Source organism: Eulemur rufifrons, chromosome 14 (genome assembly GCF_041146395.1).
Source record: "Eulemur rufifrons isolate Redbay chromosome 14, OSU_ERuf_1, whole genome shotgun sequence".
Taxonomy (NCBI): Eukaryota; Metazoa; Chordata; class Mammalia; order Primates; family Lemuridae; genus Eulemur; species Eulemur rufifrons.
In genome coordinates this window covers 35441799-35469482 of record NC_090996.1, presented here as the reverse complement: position 1 = coordinate 35469482, position 27684 = coordinate 35441799, and the positions used below count along the sequence as shown (strand labels likewise).

At 59.5% G+C, this 27684-nt stretch overlaps 1 protein-coding gene across 3 annotated transcripts in view; it reads left to right on the top strand.

Moving 5' to 3' along the window:
* Positions 1-781: 781 nt before the first annotated feature.
* Positions 782-27684, top strand: part of MAPK8IP3 (mitogen-activated protein kinase 8 interacting protein 3) — a 45446-nt gene continuing 18543 nt past the window's right edge. For 2 of the 3 annotated variants that reach the window (XM_069486307.1, XM_069486309.1), the window contains exons 1-5: positions 782-1099; positions 14146-14266; positions 16883-16953; positions 17225-17316; positions 24443-24584. In XM_069486307.1, coding sequence (XP_069342408.1) covers positions 782-1099; positions 14146-14266; positions 16883-16953; positions 17225-17316; positions 24443-24584 — 744 coding nt within the window. Of the gene's footprint in view, positions 1100-14145; positions 14267-16882; positions 16954-17224; positions 17317-24439; positions 24585-27684 lie in introns of all 3 variants that reach the window. The other variant, XM_069486306.1, reaches the window with a different exon arrangement.

The window sequence follows — 27684 nt, the reverse complement described above, 5'->3', positions numbered from 1 at the left end:
CCCAGGGAACACTGAGAGAAGGGCCTGAGCAAGAGGCAGCCAAGGAGACAGACTGCAGAGTCAGACCTGCAAAGGCTGCTGGTACTGCAATTATGAGATACCAAAAAAGAAAAACCCCAAAGATGAGTGGTTGAAAGTATAAGAAATAGGAGCCTATCAAAACTGGTAAAATATAACCAAATCAATCAAGTAGGACAAAAATATAATCACTGAAATTAAAAACCCAATAGATGGGTTCAACAGATTATGCATAGCTGGAAAGAAACCGGAAGATGTGGGAAGTCACACACGGGGCAGCCGAGGGCGGGAGGCCAAGCCGCGGGCGCTGGGGCGCTTGGCGCGGGGCAGTGCGCGAGGGGGCTCCGAAGGCGACCGGAGGCCGCTCTGGGGAGGCGGGCGGGGCCCAGGCCGGTGACGAGCTGCGAGGAGCGAGAGCAAGCCCGCAGCCCGACAGCTTGGACTGGCCCGCCCGGAAGCGCCCCGCCAGGCTCAGCCGCGCTTCCGGCCCCGGACCGGCTTCCTCTGACGTCACGGCGCCCGCGCCCCCTGGCGGCGCGACGGGGCGCCGCAGGCCGTGCGGGTGCCGCCCCCTCCGGCGGCGGGCGGGACTTCCGGCGGGTGATCGACGGGCGCAGCATCAGCAGCAGCATCAGCACCAGCGGCGGCGGCGGCGGCGGCGGTGCGGGAGGCGACGGGCCGCGGCCTGCGGGACCAGAGGCAGGCGGGCGGGCCGGGCGCGCCGGCCGGACAGCGGGCCGCGCTGGCGGCGGCGGTGGCCGCGATGATGGAGATCCAGATGGACGAGGGCGGCGGCGTGGTGGTGTACCAGGACGACTACTGCTCCGGCTCGGTGATGTCGGAGCGCGTGTCGGGCCTGGCGGGCTCCATCTACCGCGAGTTCGAGCGCCTCATCCACTGCTACGATGAGGAGGTGGTCAAGGAGCTCATGCCGCTCGTGGTGAACGTGCTGGAGAACCTGGACTCGGTGCTCAGCGAGAACCAGGAGCACGAGGTGGAGCTGGAGCTGCTGCGCGAGGACAACGAGCAGCTGCTCACCCAGTACGAGCGCGAGAAGGCGCTGCGCAGGCAGGCCGAGGAGGTGCGTGGGCCGCGCAGGGCCGGGACCCCTCCCCGGGATCCCCCGCCCCGCCCCGGGACCCCCCTCCGCGGTACCCGCCACGGGATACCCTCCCCGCCCCGGGACCCCACCCCGGGCCCCCCCCCCGCCCGGGTAACCCGCCCCAGGACCCCCTCCCCTCCCAGAGACCCCCTCCCCGTCCCGGGGTCCCTCCTCCCCGCCCGCCCCGGGATCCCCCGTCCCGGGATCCCCTCCGCGCCAGGGGACCCCGCCCGGAGAACCCCTCCCCGCCGCGGAACCCCTCCTCCCCACCCGCCCCCGGCACCCCTTCCCGGGACCCTGCCATGGCTTCCCCCACTCCTGCCCGGCCCGGGGACCCCCCCTCCCGACCCGAGAGCGCTCAGCCTCAGGCGGGCCTCCCTCTCCCCTCCGCTCCCTCCCCGCTTCCACGCCAGTTCCCTTTGCTCTTGCGTGTTTTGGGCCAAACCGGTTTCCCAGACCCCAGTTACTACCTCTGCTCACTGCTGCAATTGTAAACCCTCCCAGAAAGGGATCTCTGATTTCCCTATGGTGCTGCAGCCGGAAGAGGCCTTTTCCTTGTCCCTCATCCAGTATTTTGAAGGCGTGTGACATGGTGAATTCGGTGATAGATGTAAACACGGCCCAGCCGCAATGAGGCTGCTTCTGTGCTGGGGAAAGGCCCAGGTTTGTGGAGCTGACGTCTTTCCCTCTGGTGGCGAGGGTGTGTGTTAGTGATGGACGCGAGGCCGGGACCTCCACTCTGGCTTCTCGGCAGATCAGAGTAGAATTTTGAACTATTCAGTTGTGTTCTAGGCTGTCTTCATAACCTGGAAGTCGCTTATTTGTGAACCAGTTGGGAGAACGGTGCATGTAGGGAGCGCTCTGAGTCCATTCATCCACCACGGCGCCCAGCCCTGGAGCCTCGGGCTTGTGGGACCCGCAGGGTGGAGCAGGTTCAGGGAGCCTGAATTCTCGTCCCTGCTTGGCCTCTGTGACCTTGGCCACATCGCTGGCTGGCTCTGGGTTTTGATTTTCCATCAGTCAAAGGAAGGAACGGCCCTAGGTGATCTCTGAGCCCAGAGATTCTGTTATTCTAGGAGCGAGGTGATGCTCTCTGATTTGTGAATAGGAGGCATCTTACTTAGTGAGTTTAAATTCCCTTTCAATTAATTTGGCTTGACATATTCCTGACTTTAGTAGTGAAATAAAAGATTGTTTCAGTATTTTGACTTTGTCTTAAACCAAGGTGGTTTATGCCCTAGTTTGGTTTAAAGCATGTTTATAAAAAATAACAGTATCTTGTACCATTCTTACTTACTGGGCTTTATTTTCCGTTTGGGTTTCGTGTCTGTCGAGAGATTGTCGTCTGTTGATTGGGATACCCAAGCTCCCCCACCCTGAGGGGATGCGAGAGCTCAGAGTGACCCTAGGCATCTTACTGGGACGGGACCTGACCCAGAGAAGTGGAAGGGCCGGGCCAAGGTCACATGCCCAGGAGCACCGGGCGAGGATGCAGACTGAACCCCGCGCCTGGCCTGGGCGCTTCCTTCCGTGCGGTGCTGCGGGGCCTCAGGGGGTGCTCCCCAGAAGTCTGGGTCTCGGGGCTCCCTTGCCCCGCCGTGAAGCTGTGGCTGCGTTCTTTGTGCTGGGCACTGCCCCCCACGTCTCTCACCATCCTCGGTGCCCATTTGGTGCCTGACTGAGGTTTCAAGTGGGGTTTTCTTCTTACATTCTGACCTCTGTGGTCTATGTAGTGGGTAAGAAGGAACTAGAAGGAGGAAATCAAGATGGACAACCTTCAGGCTAAGAATTATAACCTTGTGTCTTAAACATCAGCTCTGCAGGGACCAGTCTTTCTGCTCTGCCCCTGCAGCTCATGTGCAGCCACCAGCGTATCCCCCGCCCTCCTGCTCAGGCTCCCGCTGGACCGAGCTGGTGGGCGGCAAGGAGGTTGCCTTTAGGCCGAGACACACCATTGCCCCCGCTATTTAGAGACGCTGCGCAGCAGAGAGCTTCCTGAGCAGAGCCTCAGAGCCAGCAGATGCTTAGCGGACCGGCATGGAGGCTGTGATTAAATGCTAATGGCACGCCCTTGGAAAGACCTCAGGTCTTTACAACTAGGGAAAGGCACAAACCTGTAAACATTTGGCATGCTCGCTCCTTTATCCACTCAGGCAGACATTCGATTACAGTTCTGTGGAAAAGACCACTGCACTGTGGGTCGGCTTCTATTTCTAGGCAGGCACTCGTGATCACATAGATGTGTGTCTGATAACACGAGAGCTGGACGTCACAGGCTGCAAGCGTGTCTTGGTGCAGAGGAGCTCCTGGGTGAGCTGTCAGCGGAAGCTCCGGCCCGGCTGGCCGCTCTGCTCCAAAGGCTTAGTCAGAGACGGTAACCTGAGCCTCCTGCAGCCCTCTGAGCAGACAGACCCTGCAGGGGGTTTTAAAGCCTTGAGCAGAACACATACCCCTGCTCCCTATTTCTTGCCCGTAATGCTAAGTGAGAGGTTCCGAGTCTGTTGTCACACCAGGTGGCTGGTTTCACGAGAGTGGCGGCAGCTAGAGGTGGTCCAGGGAGGGGCCGGCTGCGGAGTCCGCAGGTGCCGCTTGAGTGCCAGCCGGCTCTCGGGAGCCGCACACCCTGCGACTGGCCTCGTCCCCTCTCTGGGTCGTGGTGGCTGCCTGTGCAAAGCTAGCGAGTTGTAGGCGTGGCGGGTCGGTGTCATCTCCAGTGCAAGTGCTGTCACTGGTCACCTGGGGAATCGTGGCAGGTGGATTTGGCAGGGCCGGGGCAGAGCCCTTGGTGGATTCTGACAGCCTTGGAGGGTGCGGTTCTGCTGCAAAGTTTTAAAAATCCCTCAAGGGCTTTCCCACTGGAATGGGAGGAGGTGGGCAGCAGGGAAGGACGCCCCTGCCTGCGAGGGGCCCCGCGTGACCTCAGAGGGAGGCGTGTGCACCCAGCCAGGCAGCAGAGCGCCCCTTCCCTGCAGTGAAACCGCCTGGCTTCCAAGAGGAAAAATAATGTTTCAGAGACAACATGTGGGTATCAGTAGTTGTTATTTGCCTTAAAATATGAAATCTCGTCCCTAAAGAAACTGCTAGTAATGGCCCCCAGATCATCTCAAGCAACTCAAGGGCACGTTCTGTCAACAAGGCAAACGTGTGGGTATTTGCTGAGGATTCGACACGTGGTGTAAGGGAAGCATCCACGTGGAGGGAAGTTTTATCCAAAACTTATTTTTTCCTAGTTAAATAAAAGTAATCCGTTTCATAGAAGACCATTTGGGTGGGGTTAAGCTGAAAACACAAACACCGTAATCCCACTCTATAGAGATTGTCATTGCGCCTTTTTTGTTAGTGAATCAGTACAATGAATCAGAAGTTTTTAGTGCTTCCTGTATCACAGTTGTAGATTCACCGCCGCTTGGCCAGAGTATGATACCTTCTTTTGCCACGCTGTAATGCTGAGAGCAGTTTTTGACATCTTTTTGTAAATTGCTTTTTTTTTTTTTTTTTTAATTTCTAGAGGAAGCTGTTAAAATGTTCCAGCCGGAACTGCCTTTCCTAGTTGCCTCTAAAAGTTGGTCCACTCTGGCTGTACCAGGGACTCCAGGGGTACAGCTGTCTTCCTAAACCGCGGAAACAAACCAGTGTAGGTGCCACAGGCAAACAGGCGCTTCCCAGCCGGATGGCAGAGGCCGGGAGCCGGGCCCCGCACAGCCTCTTGCTGGCTGTAGCGGCAGCTGTCAGACGGGCTCGAGCACTGATGGAAGTCAGTTCTAACAAAATTAGGACTTCTAAATTAAATTTGTTTCATTTTTAAGTTTTTTTTAAAATTCTGATTTGAAATAATACACAAGTTGCAAAAATACTGCTCCTCCGCCAGACTCCCGGACGCGAGCATTTCCCGCATTGCGTTTCTCTCGCTGTGCTCAGGCCTTGGGGTCCGGCGTCCCTGTGGCCTCCCTCGTGCTGGGTGGTCCCCGTTCTCCGCGCTCTGCGACCTGGGCACAGGTCTGTCCCTTTGCCTCCATCTGGTGCTCAGACACCGGGCAGGTGTCCTCATCCTCGGCGACGGGTCTGCCGAGTCCTCCCCTGTGCACGACGGGCACCTGGGGAGGGCGCGGGACTTGGGACAGGCCCTTCCTGAGGTTCCCATTTCCAGCTGGGGCGGGAAGACGGCCTGTTAGTGCGTGACGGTGACTGTCGAGGGCACACAGGAGCGCAGCCTTCCAGCTTGTCCTTGGCTCTGTGAAACCCGGTCCCGAGGCCCAACTCACTGTCTCCCTGTCCAGTCACCACGGCCTGGCGTCCTTCCATCCTTCCTCCTTTGCCACCCTCCGCTTCAGTCACTGCCATCACCCAGTCTCCCTGTCACCTCCCTGCGACTGCTCATCCTTGACTCAGCACAGCATTCCAGGGGCCAGCCTGGGTGCCAGGCAGGGGGATTAGCCCCTTGCTCTCAGTAAAATGAGGGGACCTGGAGTGACCAGGTGAGGCCCTGGTCTCCGGCCCCTCTCGCCAACCTCCCCTCCCTCTGGCCTCCCCACTGTCCCCCGCCCCGAGGCTCCCCTCCCTCCTGGGCATGCCCCTCCTTGGGGGTTTTAACTGGCCACTTCCTGTCCCACCCGACTCCCTAGCGTCTGATGGTGCAGAGAAGTGAGATGTGAACGGTCCCCTCTGTGCCTCCCGGTCCCCTCTGTGCCTCCCGCGGGCATCCCCAGGTTAATCTGCCTCCCGATTGAGGGGAGCGGCCCCTGTGGTGCGTCCAGCCCGAAGCCCGTCCTTTTCTCCCTGTCCGCACAGCTGGAGAGAGGCTGGTCACCTTCATCTGTGCGTGGACGGGGAGGGGACACGGCCATCCTTGCCTGGGCACACATCTCACCGAGCTGGCTGTTCAGCTCCTGAAGGTCAAGGACTGTCTCTGGAGCCAGCGTTCTGGCTTTGTGCCGTCTAGTTCAGGAGGCTCTGGCCACATGGGGCCACAGAGCACTTCACTGGTGACTCATGGAACTGAGTTTTTTGTTGTCTTTCATTTTAATGAATTTAAGTTGAAATAGTCGCACGTGGGCAGGGCTGTCGTGCCCGGCGCGGGGTCTAGCTGAGCTGCCTTAACGCCAGGCAGTGATGTTTCTAAGTTACTCAGCTTCAGGCGAGAGAGGAGGATGCTTAAAAAGCGGGTTTGTTTCTGAGCATGTTCCAGAAGGAGGGCAGATTTCTGGTCAGGAGCCCAGCTGGGAGAACACGGTGGGGTGGGGGAAATGACCGTCCTGTTGAGGAAACGACAGAGAAGTGGTGAAATTCTTGAAGAGCCCAGGGGGGCCTGGCAGGACGTCGCGGGCACCTCGCCTGGCCTGTGCTTGGGGCACAGGGTTGAATCTTCGTTTCTTTTCTTTATTTTTGGGGGGACAGGGAGGGACAGCAATTTTCTTGAGGTATCACTGACGCGCTGTGGACTACACATACTTCCGCCGCAGTGTGATGGGTTTTGACGTGCAGTGAGGTAGTGAGGGTGCCGTCACCCCAGTCTCCCTGCAGACTCCGCCGGCCCCTGCCCGCTCCCCTGCCCCAGGTGACCACCTGCTTCTGTCACTGGAGATTAGTCTGCACTTTCTGGAATTCTGGATAAGTGGAGCTGTGTGGTGTAAACGCTTTTTTGTCTGACTTCTTTCACTCAGCATGACAACTACAAGATTGGTCCAGGTGGTCGTGTGCCGTTGCGTCATTGCCAAGCGGTGTCCCGCCGCGGGGGTGTTTGTCCATCTGCCTGTCGGTGGAGCTGGGAGACTTTGCTTGTGCATAACCTTGATGCTTTTGTCAGTTCCGCAAACCAAGCCAGTCCGTTGTGGGTCCCGGGACGGGCACGCTCAGGGCGGGTGTGTCTGCAGGCAGCCGCGCGTGGCAGCGGCAGAGGGCCCTGATCACTGGGGGTGGGGAAGTCGCAGCCCGAAGAAGCGAAATATTTGCAGAGACACTTCCAGCCCATGAAGTCATTAATCGGTTACATTTTTCTGAGCGCCTGGTAGGGGAAAGAGATTTGGGGAATTTCAAGTTCTTAATAAGTGTGATAGGGCCTTTCTCCTCAAGGCTGTCCCTCTGTGAACTAAAGTAAAATCCTAAGGCCCCACCCCCAGCTAAACGGACCCCCACCCCCGGCTAAACGGACCCCCACCCCCAGCTAAACGGACCCCCACCCCCGACAAAGAGGACCCCAGGACAACCTTAAAACCGAAGGGAAGAGAGGTCAGACCCTCCTCAGACAATAAGATATTAAATTATTAACAGGACCCAAGGCCCCCAGGGCAAAGTTTAAGTCACCTGCAGGCCATCAGTGTGCTTAAGAGATTATGGACTATCGGTGGCTTGTCTCTGAGCACGGACTTCTTTATCTTAACTTAAAACATTTCAAGCCTTTACATAAAGCCTTATTTCTTTAACCAATTACAAATCGAAGCGTATTTGAACCCACCATAACCTGTAATGCCCACTTTGAGATGTCCCCCCCTTTGGGGGCCAAACCTGTGTACCGCTCCACGTGCTGATTTGCAGTTTTACACGTAATTCCTGTCTCCGAGAACGCGTGAAACCAGACCGGGCCCCGGCTGCCTCGGGTACGTGTTCTCAGGACCTCTCCAGGCATGTGCCGCAGCGGGGGCCACCCGTATTGGGCTCAGAGCCAACCTCTTTAAATTATTTTACAGAGTTTGGGGTTTTGTCTGTTAACACCTCGTGGGGTTCTGAGAGAGGGTCTCGCTCTACGCCCCTGTGGGCCTGCCCCGACCTCCCCACCAGTGAGCGCCCAGCTAGCGCGGCCCGGTGGCTGCTTGGCACTCAAGCCCCTCTCAAGGCTGGAACGCTGGTTTCTGGAGAGCAAGGCCTTTGCGTCCCGAGAGCCGGGGGCGCCCGCTGGCGTCTCTGCCAGGTGGGGCGGGACGGGGGGAGTCCAAGGCGCTGGTGGGAACCATCAAGGGTGCTTCAGAGAATAAAATCCTACTTGGCAATTCTTCCCAGGGAGATTTTTCACAGGATGAGACCTCAGATGGGGTTTAGCTTTATCTTCATTTTTCCTCCTTCCCCTCGTACCAGCCATGTGTGTTTTTCCATCTGCCTCAGCGGCCTGGCGAGTCCGTGTGCATTCGACCTCTGGGATGTGTTTCAGGCGGCGCTGGACCAAGCAGCCCCTCCCGGGCACACGAGGAGCCCTTGCTGTCAACCGGCTCTTGCATTCCGAGGCTTGTCACCGCGTGTCTCGGCCCACGTGTAACGCTCGAGTGCAGAAATGTCCTTCCCTCTGCCCGTGCGCTGCCCAGGGGGCTTTGGGGGCAGCCTGTGTAACTCCAGGCCACGACCCGCACGTCCGCTCTCCTGGGTTTGAGATCTGGGCAGTTACGCAGTTGTGGGGATCAGACAGACGGCTCCGACTGCCCCGCTGGGCCTCGGGAAGCTTCTGACCGTGTGGGGAGGTCCCTGTGGACCCCCCCGGATTAGCCACAGAGGAGGGTGTCCCCTGGGCACAGAAGCCTGCATCCAGCACCTCCACTGTCGGCCTCTCTGCCTGCTTCAGATCAAAGACCAGAAAAGAGCATTTTTCTTTTGGAAATTTGCTCCACCCCCTCACCCCCAGGGAAGGAAATAAATTGATCAATAACGCAAAGGCAGGCGCCTTCGATCCCTGTGGGCGTCGTCACCAACGCACCGGCCAGAGTGGAACCATTAACTGTGTGCGGCCTGAGCACGCGGGAGAGGGAGGGTTTGGGTTTAAAATGTGAGTTTTAAGTGTCTGCCAGTAAAGTATCCTCGTGTCATGAGAGTTAGCGAAGCCCCACGATGGCGTCGAGCAAGAGCGAGTGCCTAGAACTCACTCGCGCTCTGGGAACCCGGAATGCCGACAGTGGGGTCGTCCGCTGGATTTTGTGCTTGATGTGAAAAGTCAGTTTCCTTCTTAACTTTGCTTTTTTCCCAAAGAAGATGGAAGGCTGATCTTATTCTGTGGAACACTAAGGAAGGCTGGCTGGATTACTAGATGTGGGGAGAGACTGTGCTCTCCGGTTATTGTAATGTGTGTCTTGAAATTCACGAATTCACCAAAAAGCAAGTTCTGAAAACAAAAGTTGAGTTTAATTTAAAACAGAGCACTTTGTTAGTAGGAGGGAGGAGGAAGCCGTTCTCATTCTTTGGTTGTTTATTTATTTAAATTTTTCTTTCCGCACCGGTGGTCTGACCTCAGGACCCATCTTAGAAGCATGTCTGCCCAGGGGTCCTGTGGCATGTGGGCATTCGGAAGTGAGAACCGGGCATTTCGAATCCAGACCGTGAGGGGTGGACCCTGGAGGTGTTTTCCTTCATCGCATAATCTCCAGCTGCTGCCGTTCGGGGAGCTCAGATGCGTCCCAAGGTGGCCTCACCCATCTGTGTGTTGCCACGCGCCGCGCGACACTTTGCTCAGGCCGGGTTCTTCCGATGGTGATGTCACACGCGCCCGCAGCCGCAGTCCCGCGGTCGGCGTGCACAGACAGTGCTTTGGCGGCGGTCACACCTGCAGCTGGGGCCGCGACGGCACCTCAGACGCTCCCGCAAGAAACGCTGCGCTGTGTTTCCAACGGATTGTTTTTATAACCTAGCGTCACGCAAGCCCACTGGGCACAAAGGCTGACAGTTGAAATTCCATTCTTCTCACTTCCATTCATGTTTTGTCATAGTCAGATTTGACTTTAAAGAAAGTTTTGTAGACGTAGTCTCTACCCTGCCCTATTCCTCACCACGGAAAGTTCTTGGTTCTCTTACACCTAAAGTGAATGGTCTGTAAATACAAACACTTTCTGCTTCTTTGGAAACATCCACTGAATTTTTGTGACTTGGACTGACCCAGTCACTAACGCTCACGGCCAGTGCCCCAGCCGCCCTGCCCGGCACTGGATGGAGCTTGGACCTGTCCCCCTGTCCCCCTTGTGCCCTTAGCCACCGCTGCGTTCCCTGGCTCGGGGTGTCCACCCCCCACCCCACCCCCACCCACGTCTCAGAGCGCCTGGCGTTAGAGGATTTCTGCACGTGACCGGGTTTGGGACCAACTTTACCAGGAATGGGGTTATGTGGCCTGACAGGGCTTTTTGGCATTGTCACTGATGTTGGATTTTAACTGTCACCTTTCAGGATGGAGCAATGGAAAGTCTGTCTTGACCTGGGGAAGCTGGCAGTGGGCGTTCTTACGTTGTCTGTCCTTTGGAAGTCTTCCATCTGACTCCTGAGCATCAAATGCTGGCGTTAGGTGAAACATAAACAGGGTACAAGTTCTAGAGAGACAGCACTGTCCCCAAAGAGCTGTTTTCTCTGCATGACACCCCAGTGGCTCAGCTCAGAGGGAAGACAGTGAGCAGTTGTAAGGAAAGGAGGACGTTCCAGCTTCTGGCTCTAGAAGCCTCATCAGACTCCTCTTCACTTGCTCAGGCTGAGTTCTCGCTTCCCCCCACATCTGGCCCTAAACGTCGTCTCTCTGAAAACAAGGACTGAACATTTGACCCCTTCCTGAGGGACAGAGACCTGGTGCTTCCTAATAGGCGAGTTGCATATTCAAAAAATAAATGTGTAAGTGACTTGAGGTAATTCTCAAGTTGATCTAGAAGGACAAAGAAGTGGGAAATGGCCTGTCTCAGTGGCCATGCCCGTAATCCCAGCACTCTGGGAGGTGGAGGTGGATGGGTTGCTTGAGCCCAGGAGTTCAAGACCAGCCTGAACAAGAGCGAGACCCCCGTCTCTTCAAAAAGTGGAAAAATTAGCCAGACATGGTGGCCCACGCCTGCAGTCCCAGCTGCTCGGGAGGCTGAGGCAGGAGGATCACTCAAGCCCAGGAGTTGGAGGCTGCAGTGAGTTGTGATCCTGCCACTGCACTCTACCCAGGTGACAAAGTGAGACCCTGTCTCAAAAAAAAATAAAATGGGAATAACCAAGAAAATGTTGAAAAGGAAGATGTAACAGGGGTAACAGATTCAGATACCAAAAGATACTATACCACAACAATACCAGTTGTGGTGTTATTAAAATAATAATTAAAAAAAACCTTTGGCACTGGCTCGTCAGCAATAGAAATATATATCAGGGTTCAGCGTGTGACGAAGGGGCATCTCAGAGCAATGGGGAAAGGATAAATCACCAAGTACCGAGACAACATCCACACCCAAACGACACCCTGGGAAAAACACTTGCAGATAGAAGGCAAAGTCTTGGAAAGTCCTTATAAATCAACAAGAAAGGTGTGAACCGAATGAGCTATTGCCAGAGAAGTGGTACATATCACCAGTAAGTTTGTGGAAAATGTTCCACATGACTTGTAACCGAGGAACTGAAGATTTAGACGACTGTGCCGCGTTCCCACTGTGGGGTTGGCGGTGACACTGTTTGGCCGCGTGCGGAAACGAGAGTCCTGGGACAGGGCGTGTCCGTGTGGTTGGGGGGGCGTGAGTGGGGACACCCTCTGCAGTCAGGTAGCGGGGGGTGGGGGGACACAGCCTGGGAGAGCAGGGAGCCGGCAGACAGTGCCCGGGTGTGTGTGCCCACAGCCGCGGTGCTGGGCGTGCAGAGCAGCCTGAGAGCCCGGCCGGAGGCCGCGTGCCCTGCGCGTGCCCTGCGTGTGCCCTGCGTGTGCTCTGCGTGTGCTCTGCGTGTGCCCTGCGTGTGCCCTGCGTGTGCTCTGCGTGTGGCCTGTGTGTGCTCTGCGTGTGGCCTGCGCGTGCTCTGTGTGTGCTCTGCGTGTGGCCTGTGTGTGCTCTGCGTGTGCTCTGCGTGTGGCCTGTGTGTGCCCTGCGTGTGCTCTGCCTGTGGCCTGTGTGTGCCCTGCGTGTGCCCCGCACGTGCTCTGCGTGTGGCCTGTGTGTGCCCTGCGTGTGCCCCGCACGTGCCCTGTGTGTGCTCTGCGTGTGCCCTGCGTGTGTTCTGTGTGTGCTCTGCATGTGGCCTGTGTGTGCCCTGCATGTGGCCTGTGTGTGCCCTGCGTGTGCCCCATGCGTGCTCTGTGTGTGCTTTGCGTGTGGCCTGTGTGTGCCCTGCGTGTGCCCCGCACGTGCTCTGCGTGTGCCCTGCGTGTGCTCTGCGTGTGGCCTGTGTGTGCCCTGCGTGTGCCCCGCACGTGCTCTGCGTGTGCTCTGCGTGTGGCCTGTGTGTGCCCTGCGTGTGCCCCGCGCGTGCTCACGGGGACGTGCACCTGTTAGAAACGCGAGTGGATCCGTCACTGCTGCGTGGAGGCGTCCAGTACACGTGAGCGACTGAACCAGGTCATGGAACACGGGGCGCATAATGATTGCACGTCTGCCCCCCACACACACACATCTGGAAGAACAGCAGTTTTAACTGACTCTAGATGGTAGCGATGCGGTTTCTAAAGAATATTCCTCTCGCAACACTCTCATCTAATTTCTCTTATCTCCTCAAATCCCTTTTTGCCATTTTTCTTTTTTCAAGTAATGGGAATTAAAATTACCCGATTAAAAAATATCCAGTAGCATTGATTTGTTCTTCATATGCTGGTTGTATCCACAGCTAATTCAAAAACACTGATTTTTTTTTTTTTTTTTTGTACAGCTGCACAAAAAAATGTGCATTTTCCTGGCTGTGGGTTGTTTGCTTTTCGCATTTGCTGGGGTTGCGTGTGCCGCCCTGCCTGCCCTGCCGGCCTCCCTGGGGCTTCTGCCCGCTCGACGGCTGCACGGATGAGTCATGCTTCGGGCAGGAGCCCCAGCGGTTGTCAGCACAAAGACCGTTTTAGAAGCTGCTCTGGGAAGAAGTGTCTGGGGGCCTGTTGTGGGGAGGGGGGGACTGGGTGGAGTCATTATGGGAAACACAGCTGTGACCACCAATGAACTAGCAAAACCTGAAACCAGCCGTCGGTTCTGTGTAACCATCTTCTGAGAAATCGCTATGTGCTAAGAACCCAGCTGATATCGATGCTTCCTGCAAATGAAGTTCTTGATAGTATTTCCCGGTTTTCTACTCAGTAAAATCGCGGTGTTAACAGCGCCCCCTCAGGGCCGCTGTGGGCATTAACCTGGCGGCGTGTGCCACCACGCGGGCCTCGGTGGCACCTCTGCTCTTCAGACCTCTCAGGAGCCCTTTTCTTTCTTTCTTTCTTTCTTTCTTTCTTTATTTTTCTGAGACAGAGTCTCCCTCTGTCCTGGGCTAGAGTGCCGTGGCGTCAGCCTCGCTCACAGCAACCTCAAACTCCTGGGCTCAAGCGATCCTCCTGCCTCAGCCTCCCGAGTAGCTGGGACTACAGGCACGTGCCACCACGCCCAGCTAATTTTTGCTGTATATATATTTAGCTGTCCATATAATTTCTTTCTATTTTTAGTAGAGACGGGGTAGGAGCTTCTTTTATTTTGCAAAGTGCTTTCCTTTCGCCTGGTTTGGTGATAATTCTGCTCAAACTTACCATGTAAGGTTAAGAGTCCAAACCTAGACCGGTCACTCTGCTTTTCTTAGGGGCCGGGAGCAAGCCTTGCGCTGCCGGCTGTTCCGGCAGTGATGGTGTCCTGAGCCGGGCCGTGAGCGAGGCGCGGGAAGGCAGACTCGACCGTGCTCAGAGGTCTGGTGGGGAGGACTGTGCTCCTTGGTTGCAAACGGGCGCTATGGGATCCGTGAGGCCCGGTGCAGGCATGGACGTGCGGGGCGCCCTGTGTTCAAAAGTTGTTACAAATGTCCAGACCCCAACGGCAGAGCGTGAAAGCAAGCATGGACCTTCTGTGTGTGGCACCAGAGAGACCCAGAGTGACCGCCAGCATCCTGCACATGCTCAGAGCGGTGGCTCTGGTCAGAGATTCCTTTTGGACAGGGCTTGCAGTGCCGTAGCTGGAGGGCAGGGTGCAGGGCGAGGCAGTCCTGCAGGGCCGGGCTCGCCCTCGTCCCGGGCACAGGGCAGGCACTCCCGAGTGGCGGGAAGCATTGTCCGAGGTGGAGAGACACCTGTTCAGGCCCCGGAGACAGCCCGTGGCTCTTGCCCCGAAGGGCGGCTGTGACACACTCACGACGCCTGCCCCTTTTCTCTCCTCCACGTGTAGAAATTCATTGAGTTTGAAGATGCCTTGGAACAGGAGAAGAAAGAGCTGCAGATCCAGGTGGAGCACTACGAGTTCCAGACGCGGCAGCTGGAGCTGAAGGCCAAGAACTACGCGGATCAGAGTAAGTAGCACGGGGAGACGGGGCCGCGTCCTCGCTGTCCCGAGACGGTCGGGCGGGGAAGGACGTTGAGAGCCTTTGAAGAAGAGAGATTAGGGAAGACCCGATGGTGACCTTATGTCATTGTCACTTAGATTCCCTCAGCCACTTGTTTCCTCTCTCCGCGCTGCTGTGCGTGTCTGCAGTCAGCCTCGACTCCTCGCAGAAAGGAAAATAAACAGATAAGGCCCCTTTGATCATGCAGCACTTGCGCTTCACGCCGTAATGTCCCCCAAGTCACCCATGCGTGGTCTGTCGGGTCCTTCTGTGGCCGCAGAGCAAAGCCTCCCGCCGCCCTGGGCTCCCCTCGCCATGCGGAAGAGCGGCGGCTCCTCGGGCAGGTGGACCCGCCGGTGCGTCCCAGACGGGCTTGTGCTGACCCGGGGTCTGCAGGAGAACCTGTCCCCTGCAAGGCCAGGTGGGGAAAGGGGCCCTCTGTTACTACTATAGGAACACTTGTTTCTGTTTTCGAAAGTCTTTGCTCAAACTGGACTGTCGGTGTTACGACTGCCTGCGCCACTAGATTTCCTGTGATCAGATGCTCTGATGACTGAGACCCATTTGCCGCTTCCCTGGTTACCGGGGACAGCAGGTGCCGTCATGTCTCTGAACAGTTAGGATCAAGTTGGGACAAAAATGTTTTGAGACGCTGGGCCTGTCCCCTTCCCCAACCAAGACCTCAGGGCCGCCGTGCTAAGGCTGGCTGCTGGCGAGGCCGAGGGTCGGCGTGACCGCAGGGCCCATGGCGGCGCACGCACGTAACCGCTCCCGCGTGTGCACGCACGTAACCGCTCCCGCGTGTGCACGCACGTAACCGCTCCCGCGTGTGCACGCATGTAACTGCTCCCGCGTGTGCAGGTTGGAAGAAAGCCGAGCGGCCCGTTAGCGCAGGCGCAGATAAACCCTCTCTGTGATTGCGCAGAGACTTTCGTATTCCCTTTGCTTAGAACACGTTTCACGTATGAACCTTTTCAGCTCTTCTCTTGGAAAGAAAAAAATATAAACTCAAATTTCAGGCTGAGTTACTCATTTGGTCCGCAGCAGGGCGGGGCCACTGAGAGGGGACCAGGCGGTGGCTGCACCCCTGCCCCGCCCCGTCCCCACTGCACAGTCCTCTCCAGGGACGGACGTCGGTCAGGCAGCCCCTGCCAGGGACAGAGCAGGGGCCAGGTCAGGACACACCTGGGATGGGTCGTCTGCTCTCTCTTCTGGCAGCCACGTGTGTGTTGCATGCCGTGTCTATAAGTCATATATGTTGTATGTTGGCATCTGTAAGTCATATGTGTGTTGTGTGCTGGTGTCTATAAGTCATACATGTGTTGTGTGCTGGTGTCTATAAGTCATACGTGTGTTGTTGTGTGCTGGTGTCTATAAGTCATACGTGTGTTGTGTGCCAGTATCTACAAGTCATACGTGTGTTGTTGTGTGCCGGTGTCTATAAGTCATACGTGTGTTGTGTGCCGATGTCTGTAAGTCATACGTGTGTTGTGTTCTGTGTCTATAAGTCATATGTGTTGTGTGTTGGTGTCTGTAAGTCATATGTGTGTTGTGTGCTGGTGTCTGTAAGTCATACGTGTGTTGTGTTCTGTGTCTATAAGTCATATGTGTTGTGTGTTGGTGTCTGTAAGTTATACGTGTGTTGTGTTCTTTGTCTATAAGTCATGTGTTGTGTGCCGGTGTCTGTAAGTCATGCGTGTGCTGTGTTTTGGTGTCTGTAAGTCATACGTGTGTTGTGTGCTGGTGTCTATAAGTCATACGTGTGTTGTGTGCTGGTGTCTGTAACCACTGAGGCTCCTCACGGGAAGATCAGACTGAGTCTGACACCCACGTTGCTCCTCAGCGTGGGGTCCCCAGGTGTGTCCCCAGCGTGTCACCTGGGAGCGTGGTAGCGGCAGGCAGCGACAGCGTCTGAGGACTCTGCTAGGCTGGCCACGTGCCCGGCCATGGAGCAGGAGAGCGTGTAGGCCGAGTGGGATGTTGAACCGTGTGCTTTGTTAAATCAGTTTGGAACAGACTCCGGGAGGCTGCGGAAGACTGGGCGGTGTGCGCTGAGGGCAGGGCCCGCAGGGGACAGGCCTGTGTCTCGTGGGCAGAGCACTTGCAGGGCCGCCCATTTAGGGCAGACACGGCTGTCGGCCCAAGGGGGCATGGTCGTGACTCGGTCTCCCCAGCCCTTGGCATGTGTAAGGGACCTTGCGGTCGGTTCTGCCTTTGCTTCCAATGTTGTGTTGCCCTTTGACACGTCTCAGGGGCTACTCGCTTTGAAATCTGCCTCTTCCACACGCTTCTCACTCACGTCTTGGCCGCACGTGGCACACCGCGAGCTTTGCCCATGTGTCAGAAGCCCCGGCCGACCTGAGCAGCTCGCTCGTGTGAGTCTCCGCGTCCCGCTCTCTTGGTGGCGGAGGTGGACACTCTCCCGTAGTGCGGCACACACGGCGCCACCCAGCCCGCCGGCCAGAGCCCGCTGCCCAGTGCCCCAGAGGGTCAGCAGGCATCAGGGTTTGTGCCGTGCCCCGGCGGCGCGACCCGAGGCCACGAGCAGCTGTGTGGCTGACGGGCATCCGTTGTGTTTTCCAGTTTCCCGGCTGGAGGAGCGGGAGTCGGAGATGAAGAAGGAGTACAACGCCCTGCACCAGCGGCACACGGAGGTGGGTGCTCGGCCGGCCGGCGTGCAGACGGCACGGGGTGGGCCGCCCCGCTCCTGCGACGCACCGCTGACCTCTGGTTGCTTTTTCTAGCGTCTTTTTTTTCGGGCATTTTGCTGCCAGACGGGAAGGCTGTCGGCCCTGTGCCGGTCGGGTCCCCCGACTTGGTCCCGTTCTATGAGCTCGTGGCGCGCAGCTCGTCAGAGCCCGGCGGGCAGGGAGGCGGGCGAGGCGCGGCGGGCAGCGCGTGCTCACCGAGCTTCGCTTCCCGCAGATGATCCAGACCTACGTGGAGCACATCGAGAGGTCCAAGATGCAGCAGGTCGGGGGCAGCGGCCAGACGGAGGGCAGCCTGCCCGGGAGGAGGTAGGAGGGCCCGTCCCCGCCGGCCCAGGGGAGCCCCGCGGGCGCGCGCCGGGGCAGGAGCGTGTGCGAAGCGCATGTGGCCCCAGCTCAGTCACCCTCGGGGAGACTCTCGCTGTCGATCCCTGTCGTTCGTGGGCTCCACGTGTGTGAACTCGCCGGCGCACTGACATGCGTTTCTAACCTCAGACTCAGAGCGGGGCTTTCCGCCGCCACAGAGCGGGGGGCAGTCTGAGTCGGGGGACGAGGCGACGCCCGGCCTGTCGTTCAGCCTCGTCCCGGGTGCCCGGGGCGGAGAGTTGTGCGGGAAGCCGGGACTCGGGACCGTGAAGTGGGCTCGAAGCCCCGCTGTGGCCCCTGTCTGCGGGTGGCCTCGGGCCAGTCACCCGTCCTTCAGAAAATAGAGTGGACCAGGACGAGATGTTTTTAGAATTTCAGATTATAATCGCTGGGAAATACGCACCTGTATGTGTACATACTTCGGCTAAGGGTAGCGCTTTAATGTTTGCTGATTCATTGTTTGAGGGGAGTTTCTAGAACATACTGCCTGGGACAGCCAGCTGTGCGTGCAGGACAGGGCGAGGCCGGCGATTCCCAGGCCTTGCTCAGCCTGAGTTCAGGGCGCAGTGCTGGGGTTGCTCGGGAGGCAGGAGAAGCCCGCGAGGTCGGGTTCCGCCTCCGCTCTCCGCCCTCCCAGTCGAGGTGATGCTGTGCCGCAGGCCCCGGGAGCAGGGCGTCCCAGGGCTCGTCCAGGGTGTCAGCAGCCGAGGGCGCTGGCCCAAGGGAACCAGAGGAGGCAGTGTCCTGGGCCGAGGACTGACGTTCCCAGTCTCTGTCCCATCCCCAGCCCACGGAGCTGGGCCGCACGGCTGAGTGGTGGCGCCTGGTTCCTGCCACCAAGCTTCCGGAAGCCAGGACAGGCAGAGAGAGCTTCCGGTGACGTCACACACGGTCTCCCTCGTGCCTGCCTGACCTGTGGCTGTGTCTGCAGACCAGAAGGTTCAGGATGCTCAACTCGAGGCCACGTCGGTCCCTTTCTGGGGAACTGAGGGCAACACTGCGGATTCTGTGCTTCAGTCTCTGAGAGCCGCACGCTCAGGGTGTGAGGAAGCCCAGGAGGGCTGGGGGCCCAGACTTAGTCTCTCTGCCCTTAGCGGCACGTGCTGGTCCCCAGAGCAGGGCACAGGCCGCTTGCTAGCTGACCCCAAAGCATGGTGAGAACGGAGCGAGGCGCTTGGCAAACTGTTGAACCCTCCGCAGCCACCTGCCGACGAGCGTGGAGCTGGGTGCTTGGAAGTCAGCAAGGCGATTTCCAAGGGACGAATTAGGCTCTAACCCAGAGTCGGGGTCGCTCTGGTGTTTCTGTGGCCCTGGACGAGCAATCTGAGCTGGGGCAGGGTAGCAGCGTGGCCAGCGCCTGGGAGCTGCGGCCCCCGCCAGCCCGCCCTTCAGGGACAGGCACCGTGTGCCGTGCAGGAGGATTCCCGGGAGAGTGAGCACCTGGGAGGCCTGACGTTCGAATCCGGACTGTGGGCTGCGGGCGCCCGTCCTGGTCCCCGTGGTCAGGACCCCAGACCCCACGGACACTTCGTAAATAGACGCCCTCGGAACCTCCGGGCCACGTGGGCTCAGCCAGCCCCTGAAGGTTCCGGCCCATCACCGTGGGCCAGGCCTGCAGACCCCACGGAGAGGAGGCACCCTGGCTGCGGGGGCTTCCTCGTGAGGCGGGGTCCGCAGCAAGCACAGCCCCGTGCCTCAGTTTCCTCCTGGCGCCGAGCGTCAGGCAGGCCTGTGAGAAGCCAGCCCCCCTCTCAGGGCAGCCCCACGCCCGTGGCTGGTGCCACCCGCCTCGTCAGGACTTGGCCACGCACAGCTGGTGGGTCCCCTGTGCAGCTGCCCCTGAAGGCTCCGCGGTCAGAGCCCCCAGCCCGCTGTGCAGGGGAGGGGTCTGTGGGCTTTTCCGTCCGAGCTGCTGCCTGGCCTCGGGCACTCACCTCCTCTGCGTACACGGGACCTCGGGGCCACCAGAAAGAGTGACGTGGCTGCAGTGGCCGCCCGGCGGGGGCTGCCCCGGGAGCCCTCCATGCACGAGATGGGACCCCCGGCCTGTCCAGGAGAGGAAGGGGCTTTGTCCAGACTGACGCCAAAGCCTTGGTTGCTGCAGCCGGATCCTGCCAGCGGGGCTGCGAGCCCGGGGGGAGCAGGGGGTCACTTTGGTCCCCAGGCCCCAGTGGCTCTGTCCACAGACGTCCGTGAGCCACAATCTCCACGGTGTGTCAGAAGGACAGCAGGGCTGGTGGCCACCGTCTTCCTGTCGTGGTGGCTGTGCTGTGACGGGACATGCACCGGCCTCACCGCCTGCCCTGGACCCGCCTCGCAGCTGCAGTGGCCGCCTTGGCTGTGCCGACCCGGCTGGACAAGATGGGCGGGCGCCTGTGCCTGCTGCCACCTGCCCCAGACGGACGCAGCCACCGCCGCTGCCTCCAAAGGGCAGAGCTGGCTGCAGTGCGGGAGGCACAGCCCTTTCCTTGTCCCGAGTTCCGACTCCGCAGGGCATGGAGGTGCCAGCTCCTTCACGGTGTGCGCTGCTGCCGTCTGCACGGCGGGAAGGAGCCTCCCTGCCCCCCTGGCGGGAGCCAGCGCTCGTCCTGCGCAGCCTTTGGTCCCAGGGGACGGAGACTTAGGCCTGTCCCATTGGCTTAGCCCAGAGCCCGTCTCCGGGAGGGCCGTGAGGGGGTGCTCCGCGTCCAGCGCCGATGCTCCCAAACCCAGACCGCGTTTCCCTTCACCCTGGCGTGGTTTTCTGCGTCTGTGTCTCTAGAACAGACTGGATAGCGCGGGGCCCTCGCTTTGCAGAGGCCACATGGGCAGGAGCCATGTGTGTCTGTGTGTGGCCATGTGTGTTGTCACCTGCGTGCCGTGTGCACGTGTGTGCTGGGCGCCGAGGGGACATTTGCTTGCCACCCTGCACAGGGGACATGTGTCACTTGCTGACCTGCTCCGCAAGCCTCTTCAAAGGCCTCTTGTTGAAGCCCAGAGCGTTTGTGTCACATGTCTGTCCCTTGTAGACACCTGTGTGTAACCTCCGTCCATTTGTGTAGGGGCACAGGCCGGGCCCCAGGTGTCTTGCCATTGTCACACACCTCGGCATGAGTGTGCACGTGTGTCCCCGACCATGCTCTCTGATGTCTCTCTCCAGTGTGAGTGTGCACGCGTGTCCCCAACCGTGCTCTCTGATGTCTGTCTCCAGTGTGAGTGTGCACACGTGTCCCCAACCGTGCTCTCTGATGTCTGTCTCCAGTGTGAGTGTGCACGCGTGTCCCCGACCATGCTCTCTGATGTCTCTCTCCAGTGTGAGTGTGCACACGTGTCCCCGACCATGCTCTCTGATGTCTGTCTCCGGTGTGAGTGTGCACATGTGTCCCCAACCGTGCTCTCTGATGTCTGTCTCCGGTGTGAGTGTGCACGCGTGTCCCCGACCGTGCTCTCTGATGTCTGTCTCCGGTGTGAGTGTGCACGCGTGTCCCCGACCATGCTCTCTGATGTCTGTCTCCGGTGTGAGTGTGCACGTGTGTCCCCGACCATGCTCTCTGATGTCTGTCTCCGGTGTGAGTGTGCACGCGTGTCCCCGACCATGCTCTCTGATGTCTGTCTCCGGTGTGAGTGTGCACGCGTGTCCCCGACCATGCTCTCTGATGTCTGTCTCCGGTGTGACTGTGCACGCGTGTCCCCGACCATGCTCTCTGATGTCTGTCTCCAGTGTGAGTGTGCACACGTGTCCCCGACCATGCTCTCTGATGTCTGTCTCCGGTGTGAGTGTGCACGCATGTCCCCGACCGTGCTCTCTGATGTCTGTCTCCAGTGTGAGTGTGCACACGTGTCCCCGACCATGCTCTCTGATGTCTGTCTCCGGTGTGAGTGTGCACGCATGTCCCCGACCGTGCTCTCTGATGTCTGTCTCCAGTGTGAGTGTGCACGCGTGTCCCCGACCATGCTCTCTGATGTCTGTCTCCAGTGTGAGTGTGCACGCGTGTCCCCGACCATGCTCTCTGATGTCTGTCTCCAGTGTGAGTGTGCATGCGTGTCCCCGACCGTGCTTTCTGATGTCTGTTCTCAGCGTGAGTGTGCACGCGTGTCCCCGACCATGCTCTCTGATGTCTGTCTCCAGTGTGAGTGTGCATGCGTGTCCCCGACCGTGCTCTCTGATGTCTGTTCTCAGCGTGAGTGTACACGTGTGTCCCCTACCGTGTTCTCTAATGGCTATCTCCGGTGTGAGTGTACACGCGTGTCCCCTACCGTGTTCTCTAATGGCTGTCTCCGGTGTGAGTGTACATGCGTGTCCCCTTCCGTGTTCTCTAATGGCTATCTCCGGTGTGAGTGTACACGCGTGTCCCCGACCGTGTTCTCTAATGGCTGTCTTCTTGTCTCGCCCCCGTGCTGTCGCTGCCGTGTGCTGGCCGTTGTGTCTGTCGCTGCCCCGCAGTCCGCGCCAGTCGTGGAGGAAAAGGTAAAGCCACATGGTGCCTGGGTGTCGGAGGGCAGCGCCGCGGGCGTGGGCTGCCCAGGGGGAAGGGGCCTGGCGGGTTGCTTTAATGACGAGCACACGTGGTTCCTTAATCCACGGCAGGGTGTTCCGTGCAGCGGATGCTGTAGATCAGAAGTGTGTGCCGGTGGCATTACGAGCGTGACACCAAGGAGGTGGCAGCCTGGGCAGCGGGTCGTGGCTCAGCACAGAGTGGGGAGCAGCACAGGCCCCCTGCTCTGTCCAGGCCTGACTGGTTCCCGCTCACTCAGCACGGGCCTGTCCCGGTCACAGACGGGAAATCGTGGCGTGGCCCAGGCCTCCACCCCTCATCAGCCACACCTGGACATGTGCCCAGCGCGTGGCCACTTAGGAGCTCTGCACCCAGAGCGGGTGGCGGGACTGTGACCCACTCGGGCAACATGGTGATGACCCCCGTGGGTGGCGTGACCCCCCAGGGCAAGGGTCTCTGAAGGGGGGCGCTCATGTCCCCTGAGAAAGCAGCGAGGACAAACTGAGAAGACAGGCTTCCCGAGCTCCGACGGCCCAGGCCGTGCCCGGGGGGTCACAGGGCTCGGGGACCGGCCCTCGCGGGATTCTGTGGGGAGGCGCGAAGGGAAGACGCGGTTTCTAGCTGCAAGCAGGTTTCCGGCGGAGGTAGCAGCCTGGCCGAGCGCGGTGGCGTGTCCGGCGCGGGGCTGTGGAAGCAGGGGTCCGTGCATGCCCCCCTCACTCCCACTGTGCTCCCTGCGGTGCCGCCAAAGCGTCTGGTGACAGCCAAGACTGCGCCAGCCTGGGTCTAGGGACCCGGCGTGTGCGCTCACCGGGGTCAGGAGTGCAAGTGCCGACGGGGCAGACCTGGGCCCGGGAGAGGCGCTGCCACAGCTGGGGGCCCCCGAGCAGACGGGGCGGCCGAGGCCCCCATAGGGCCACACTCACCGTGCCTGGCGCTGGTGGCCTTGCTCAGAGCGCGGCCGGCGCGAGGGCTGAGCCGTGGGGCAGCTGAGCGTTGACCGACGGGCAGACGTGCAGCTTCCCGACACTGACGTCCTGCCTCAGGGTCCGAGTTTATGCAGCTCTTAAACGTGGCAGCTGAGCCGTGTCTATGGGTAGCCGCCGCCTCTGCGCACGGGAGGTCACCCACAGGAAACCGCCTCAGGTGGCCTCGCCCACACAGCCCCACAGCCCCCACGGAGCACACTGCTCCTCCGGCTCTGTCCCTGCCACGGACCCGCCCCTGAGACAGCACTGCCAGGTCCCAGCAGACCAGGGACCCTCACCCTACCGCTGACAGCATCGCCCTGAGCAGGACAGACCAGACGGCCAGTCCCCAGAACTGCGTGTGCCCCCAGAATCACACTGCTAAGGCCACCCGCACGGCCATGTGGTGGCCACTGCGCCCCCTCCCCGCTCTTCGTCATCCTCATCCCTGACGACCCCTCCCACGGGGCCTGGGGCTGGCGCTGCAGCTCGGCTGTGGCAGGAGCCCACTCGCTCTCGGCTAAGCAGCTCCAGGCAGCGGGTTCCGGCGAGATCTGCTCCCCAGCCCAGGGAGGTCAGGGTGGGGGGGTGCTGGCCTGGCCTCTGTCGCCTGGGCCCACCCGATGCGAAGCCTCCAACAGAGGAGGACGTGGAGCGAGAACTCGGGGCTCTGTCCCCCATGCTCGCAGCCTTCCCCGAGGGCCGAGCTCTTCCAACCCGTCTCCAGACACTCCCCTTCCCAGCTGGGCTGCCAGCGGGTCTGTCCTCGGTGTCAGCCCCCGACAGCCGGAAGGAGGACAAGTGCCCTCGGCTCCAGCAGACGGGGATGTTCTTTACTCTGGACCCGTCTTGTTCAAACACTTTGTGATGAAAAGGCCTCGTGGAGAAAGCAGGAAAGGACCGGGGGGAGGCAGGGGACGAGGGACAGAGCCCTAGGGGAGGGTCGAGTCCCCTGCTGCCCAGGAGTCAGAGTGGGGCTGACGGAACCTCCCAGGGCAGGGCTGGGCGCTGCGTGAGAAAGGCCAGCCGCTCAGAGCACCCGGGACCCCGCGGCCCCTGGCTGGCCTGCTGCGGTCTCTCCGCAACTCGCGGGCGCCTGTTTAGAACTGAACGGAGTGGAAATAGTGAGTCGAGCGTGGCGGGAGGGTGACAATAGTGAGTCGAGCGTGGCGGGAGGGTGACAATAGTGAGTCGAGCGTGGCGGGAGGGTGACAATAGTGAGTCGAGCGTGGTGGGAGGGTCGAGCGTGGCGGGAGGGCGACAATAGTGAGTCGAGCGTGGTGGGAGGGCGACAATAGTGAGTCGAGCGTGGTGGGAGGGTCGAGCGTGGCGGGAGGGTGACAATAGTGAGTCGAGCGTGGCGGGAGGGTGACAATAGTGAGTCGAGCGTGGCGGGAGGGCGACAATAGTGAGTCGAGCGTGGCGGGAGGGTCGAGCGTGGCGGGAGGGTGACAATAGTGAGTCGAGCGTGGCGGGAGGGTGACAATAGTGAGTCGAGCGTGGCGGGAGGGTGACGCCGAGTGGGAGCATAACTGAGGAGGCGCGAGTGTGTGGGCGTCTGCGTGTCCGGGGTGGGCTCCGCTCTTTCGCGGCCGTCTAACAGCCCGCTCTCCCCCCTTGCAGCAGGAAGGAGCGCCCCACCTCCCTGAACGTCTTCCCCCTGGCGGACGGCATGGTACGTGCACAGATGGGGGGCAAGCTCGTGCCTGCGGGGGACCACTGGCACCTGAGCGACCTCGGCCAGCTGCAGTCCAGCTCCAACTACCAGGTTTTGTAGCCGTGCTGTGGAGTGAGGGTCTCCTCCCGTCGCCGGCCCCGCGTCCCCTCAGGCAGACGCCCCTTTGCAGACGCCCCTCCGCAGCTCTCCCTGGGCAGAAACAGAAACCAAACTGGGGGTCTGGAGGCTGCGGCTACGGGGCAGGCCCTGCTTTGGCACCTCCTGGCCAGGCAGACCTCTCTGCTGCTCGGATAGCCCCCTCTGCAGCCGGGCCACGTCTGTCAGGGCTGAGCTTAGTGACCGTCTGCCACGCCACACCCCAAATCCCAGCCTCACCTCAGAGCGGCTCCCAGCCAAAATGCAGTCACAAGTCCTGAGAGCACAAGTGTCCAGAGGCAGGCTGTGCCCCGCTTGTCCCTGGTGACAGCTCGGTCTCTGAGTGTGAGGAGGCAGACGCCACCCACGGAGCACACCCGGAATGGGGGTCCCCAGGAAGCCAGGTCACTTGTTCAGGGCCCAGGTCACTTGCCGCTGGTTTTGCCCTGTGAGCTCAGACTGGCGAGGTGGGCGGTCCCGGGCGCGTTGCCAGGTAAGGAGGGCCTGCTGGGGTGCAGTCCCGCGGAGCCCGGCGAGGACGGTCGCGGCGGCAAAGCACCGGGGCCTCTGGGCTTGGTTGGGCTGCCGGGCGTGGGGTCCGGGGCTTGGGCTTCTCTGGAAGCTTCCTTCCTGCTGTAGCTCTTTGCCGACTGTCCTTCTTGCTCTCGGTGCGCGGCCTGCCTGCAGCAGCTCGGTCAGAAAGGGCCCCGCGTCTGCGCTCGCTCTGGGAGTCAGCTGTCTCGGCCGCCCCCGGGACGCTCGCTCACCCCCAGTTCTGGGCGGTCCCGCCGTGGGCGCCGGGAGGAGGCGGGAGACCCGTGCAGCCGTCTGGGCCTGGCCCTGCCAGTCACAGGGCTCAGACGCGGGGCCGTGGCTGGGACCTGCCCCGTGAGCTCTGGAAGAAACACACGAGCTTCCGGGCCCTCCCCGCGCCCATGGCCGGACGCTGTCCTTCCGCCATCTGTTCTTTCTCTCCTGCCCTGTCTGGGACAGTCTCTCTCTTCGTAAATCGTACTGTTGTGTGTTTTAGTTCACAGGTGTATTTTCTTTGATTTTTCTTTTTTTTAAAAGAATTACATTTAATTTCTTCTTATTTTATGCTCTAGGTTTTAAGGTTTTTCTAATTTCATAATTTTTTTGTTGTTTTTTGTTTTGTTTTACAGTTTTTTGTTTTTATGTACTGTATTTTCAGTGTTTTAACCAAACAGTTGTGGCTACTCATGGTGAGGAATGACCGCTAAGAGTGCGGGTTCTTTGCAATGCATTTGGAGGTCACTGCTCCACGTTGATGTTTAGGAGGTTGAGAGGTTTGCCTTTAGGTAAGTTGTGGCCAGGGGGAGTGTCCATGGGTAAGTGGTGGCCCCGCAGGGTGACAGAGAGCTAGGGGGCCCCGGGGGGTGCGGTCAGACCACAGACCTGCCCTCGTCTTCCCGAGGGCTGTGAACAGGCGGGGGCAGGCCGTGAGGACGGTGGTCCGACAGCGTGTGTCTAGACCACACGCCTGCTCCATGCCTGGCCTGCACGCAGCTCCCTGTCTCCCTCTGCTGGGTGGCGGCAGAGGGTCCCTCCCGCTGGGACAGCCGGTGCCTCTGACACGTGGGGCAGGCGAGGTTCTTTGAGAACTTCTTCACAAAGACGTTGAGTGTGAGTGACAGTCACTTCTGGTTTTCGGGGTGGTAAGAAGAGGATAGTGTTTTTGTCTTCTCAAATTAGCATAAGCTGTAGAGCCGGAATCCAAGTCTAAGATGTTTACGCAAAGCCACTTGCAGGGAAGGCAGATACGCGTGGTGTGAGGGCTGTCACCCAGCATAGGTGACATTCGGGGCTGGGGCGTGCTTGGCGATGGGCATCCCAGGCGCCACAGGGTGTTGAGCGGCGTCTCTGGCCTCCACCCCTAGCTGCCAAGAGCACCCCCTTCTCCAGCTGTGACAACCAGAAATGTCTGGACTTTGCCGAGTGTCCCCTGGGTACGGAAGGGCCCCCGGCTGAGAACTGCCGCAGTAGAGGCAGATGTGTCGTGCTGAGATTCCTTGCAGAGACACGCAGGGGCCTGGTAGATGGAGCTGGGAGTCTGTGCTTTGAACAAGTAGCCACGTCCAGCCTGGTGGTGACCCAGAGGGTCAGCCAACCGCAGATCTCAGAGCTGGCTGCGGCTTCCGGGGGCCCCGTTTGCGTGTAAGCCGGTCCAGTGTTCACCCCGCTGGAGAGAGGGCTGGACGCCCCTCTCTTGTCAGCTGCTCCGGGACAGCATCCTGGGCATCAGGAAGTCCCCCAAGGCGCCCTCTGGGGAGACCACAGACCTCCCGCAGCGCCTGTGCGGGGGTCCCCGGGGCTGGGCAGGTGCTGCTAGGAGGGCCGGGGCGCCTGCCCAGGGCCGTGCGGGGGTCGCCAGGGTTGGGTAGCAGGAGTTGCTGAGTGGGCAGCTGTGTTTCTTGAGATCGTCCAGCACTTTCATCAGGAAAGACCGTAGGGAAAGGATGTGTTTGCTCGTGTCTTACGTTATCCAAATGGGACTCGTCCCCCCCTGAGCTCTGCACAGTGGCCAGCGAGGGCATCTGAGGCGCAAGTGTTGCCAGCAGAGCTTTTCCCAATACCCTGCCATGACAATTTGCAGCATCATCAGCACTGGCAATTTTTGACAGTCTCTATGAAGACAGAATAAAAAAAAATTGTTTTAAAGTGTTCCTGGCCGGGTGAGGTGGTGGCACCTATAGTCGCAGCTTCTCAGGACGCTGAGGCAGGAGGATTGAGCCAAGGAGTTTGAGGCTGCTCTAGCTAGGCGGACACCACTGCACTCCACCCAGGGCAACAGACCGAGACTGTGCCTCAAAAAAAAAAAAACTATTCCTCCCCAGTGATATTATTCAGGTAAACAGGTGATGGCAGTTCTTAATAATCCGGGCTTCCCACCCACCCCGGAGTACTTGGTGCCAGTCCCTTCTGTGCAAGTGGCATTTCAGGAATTTCCGTTTATCGCACTGGCCTTGGCGCTCGGGGCTGAACGCTGGTCCAGGTGATCCAAGGGGTCCCGCACTGCGTGGTCCCCCCCCCACCG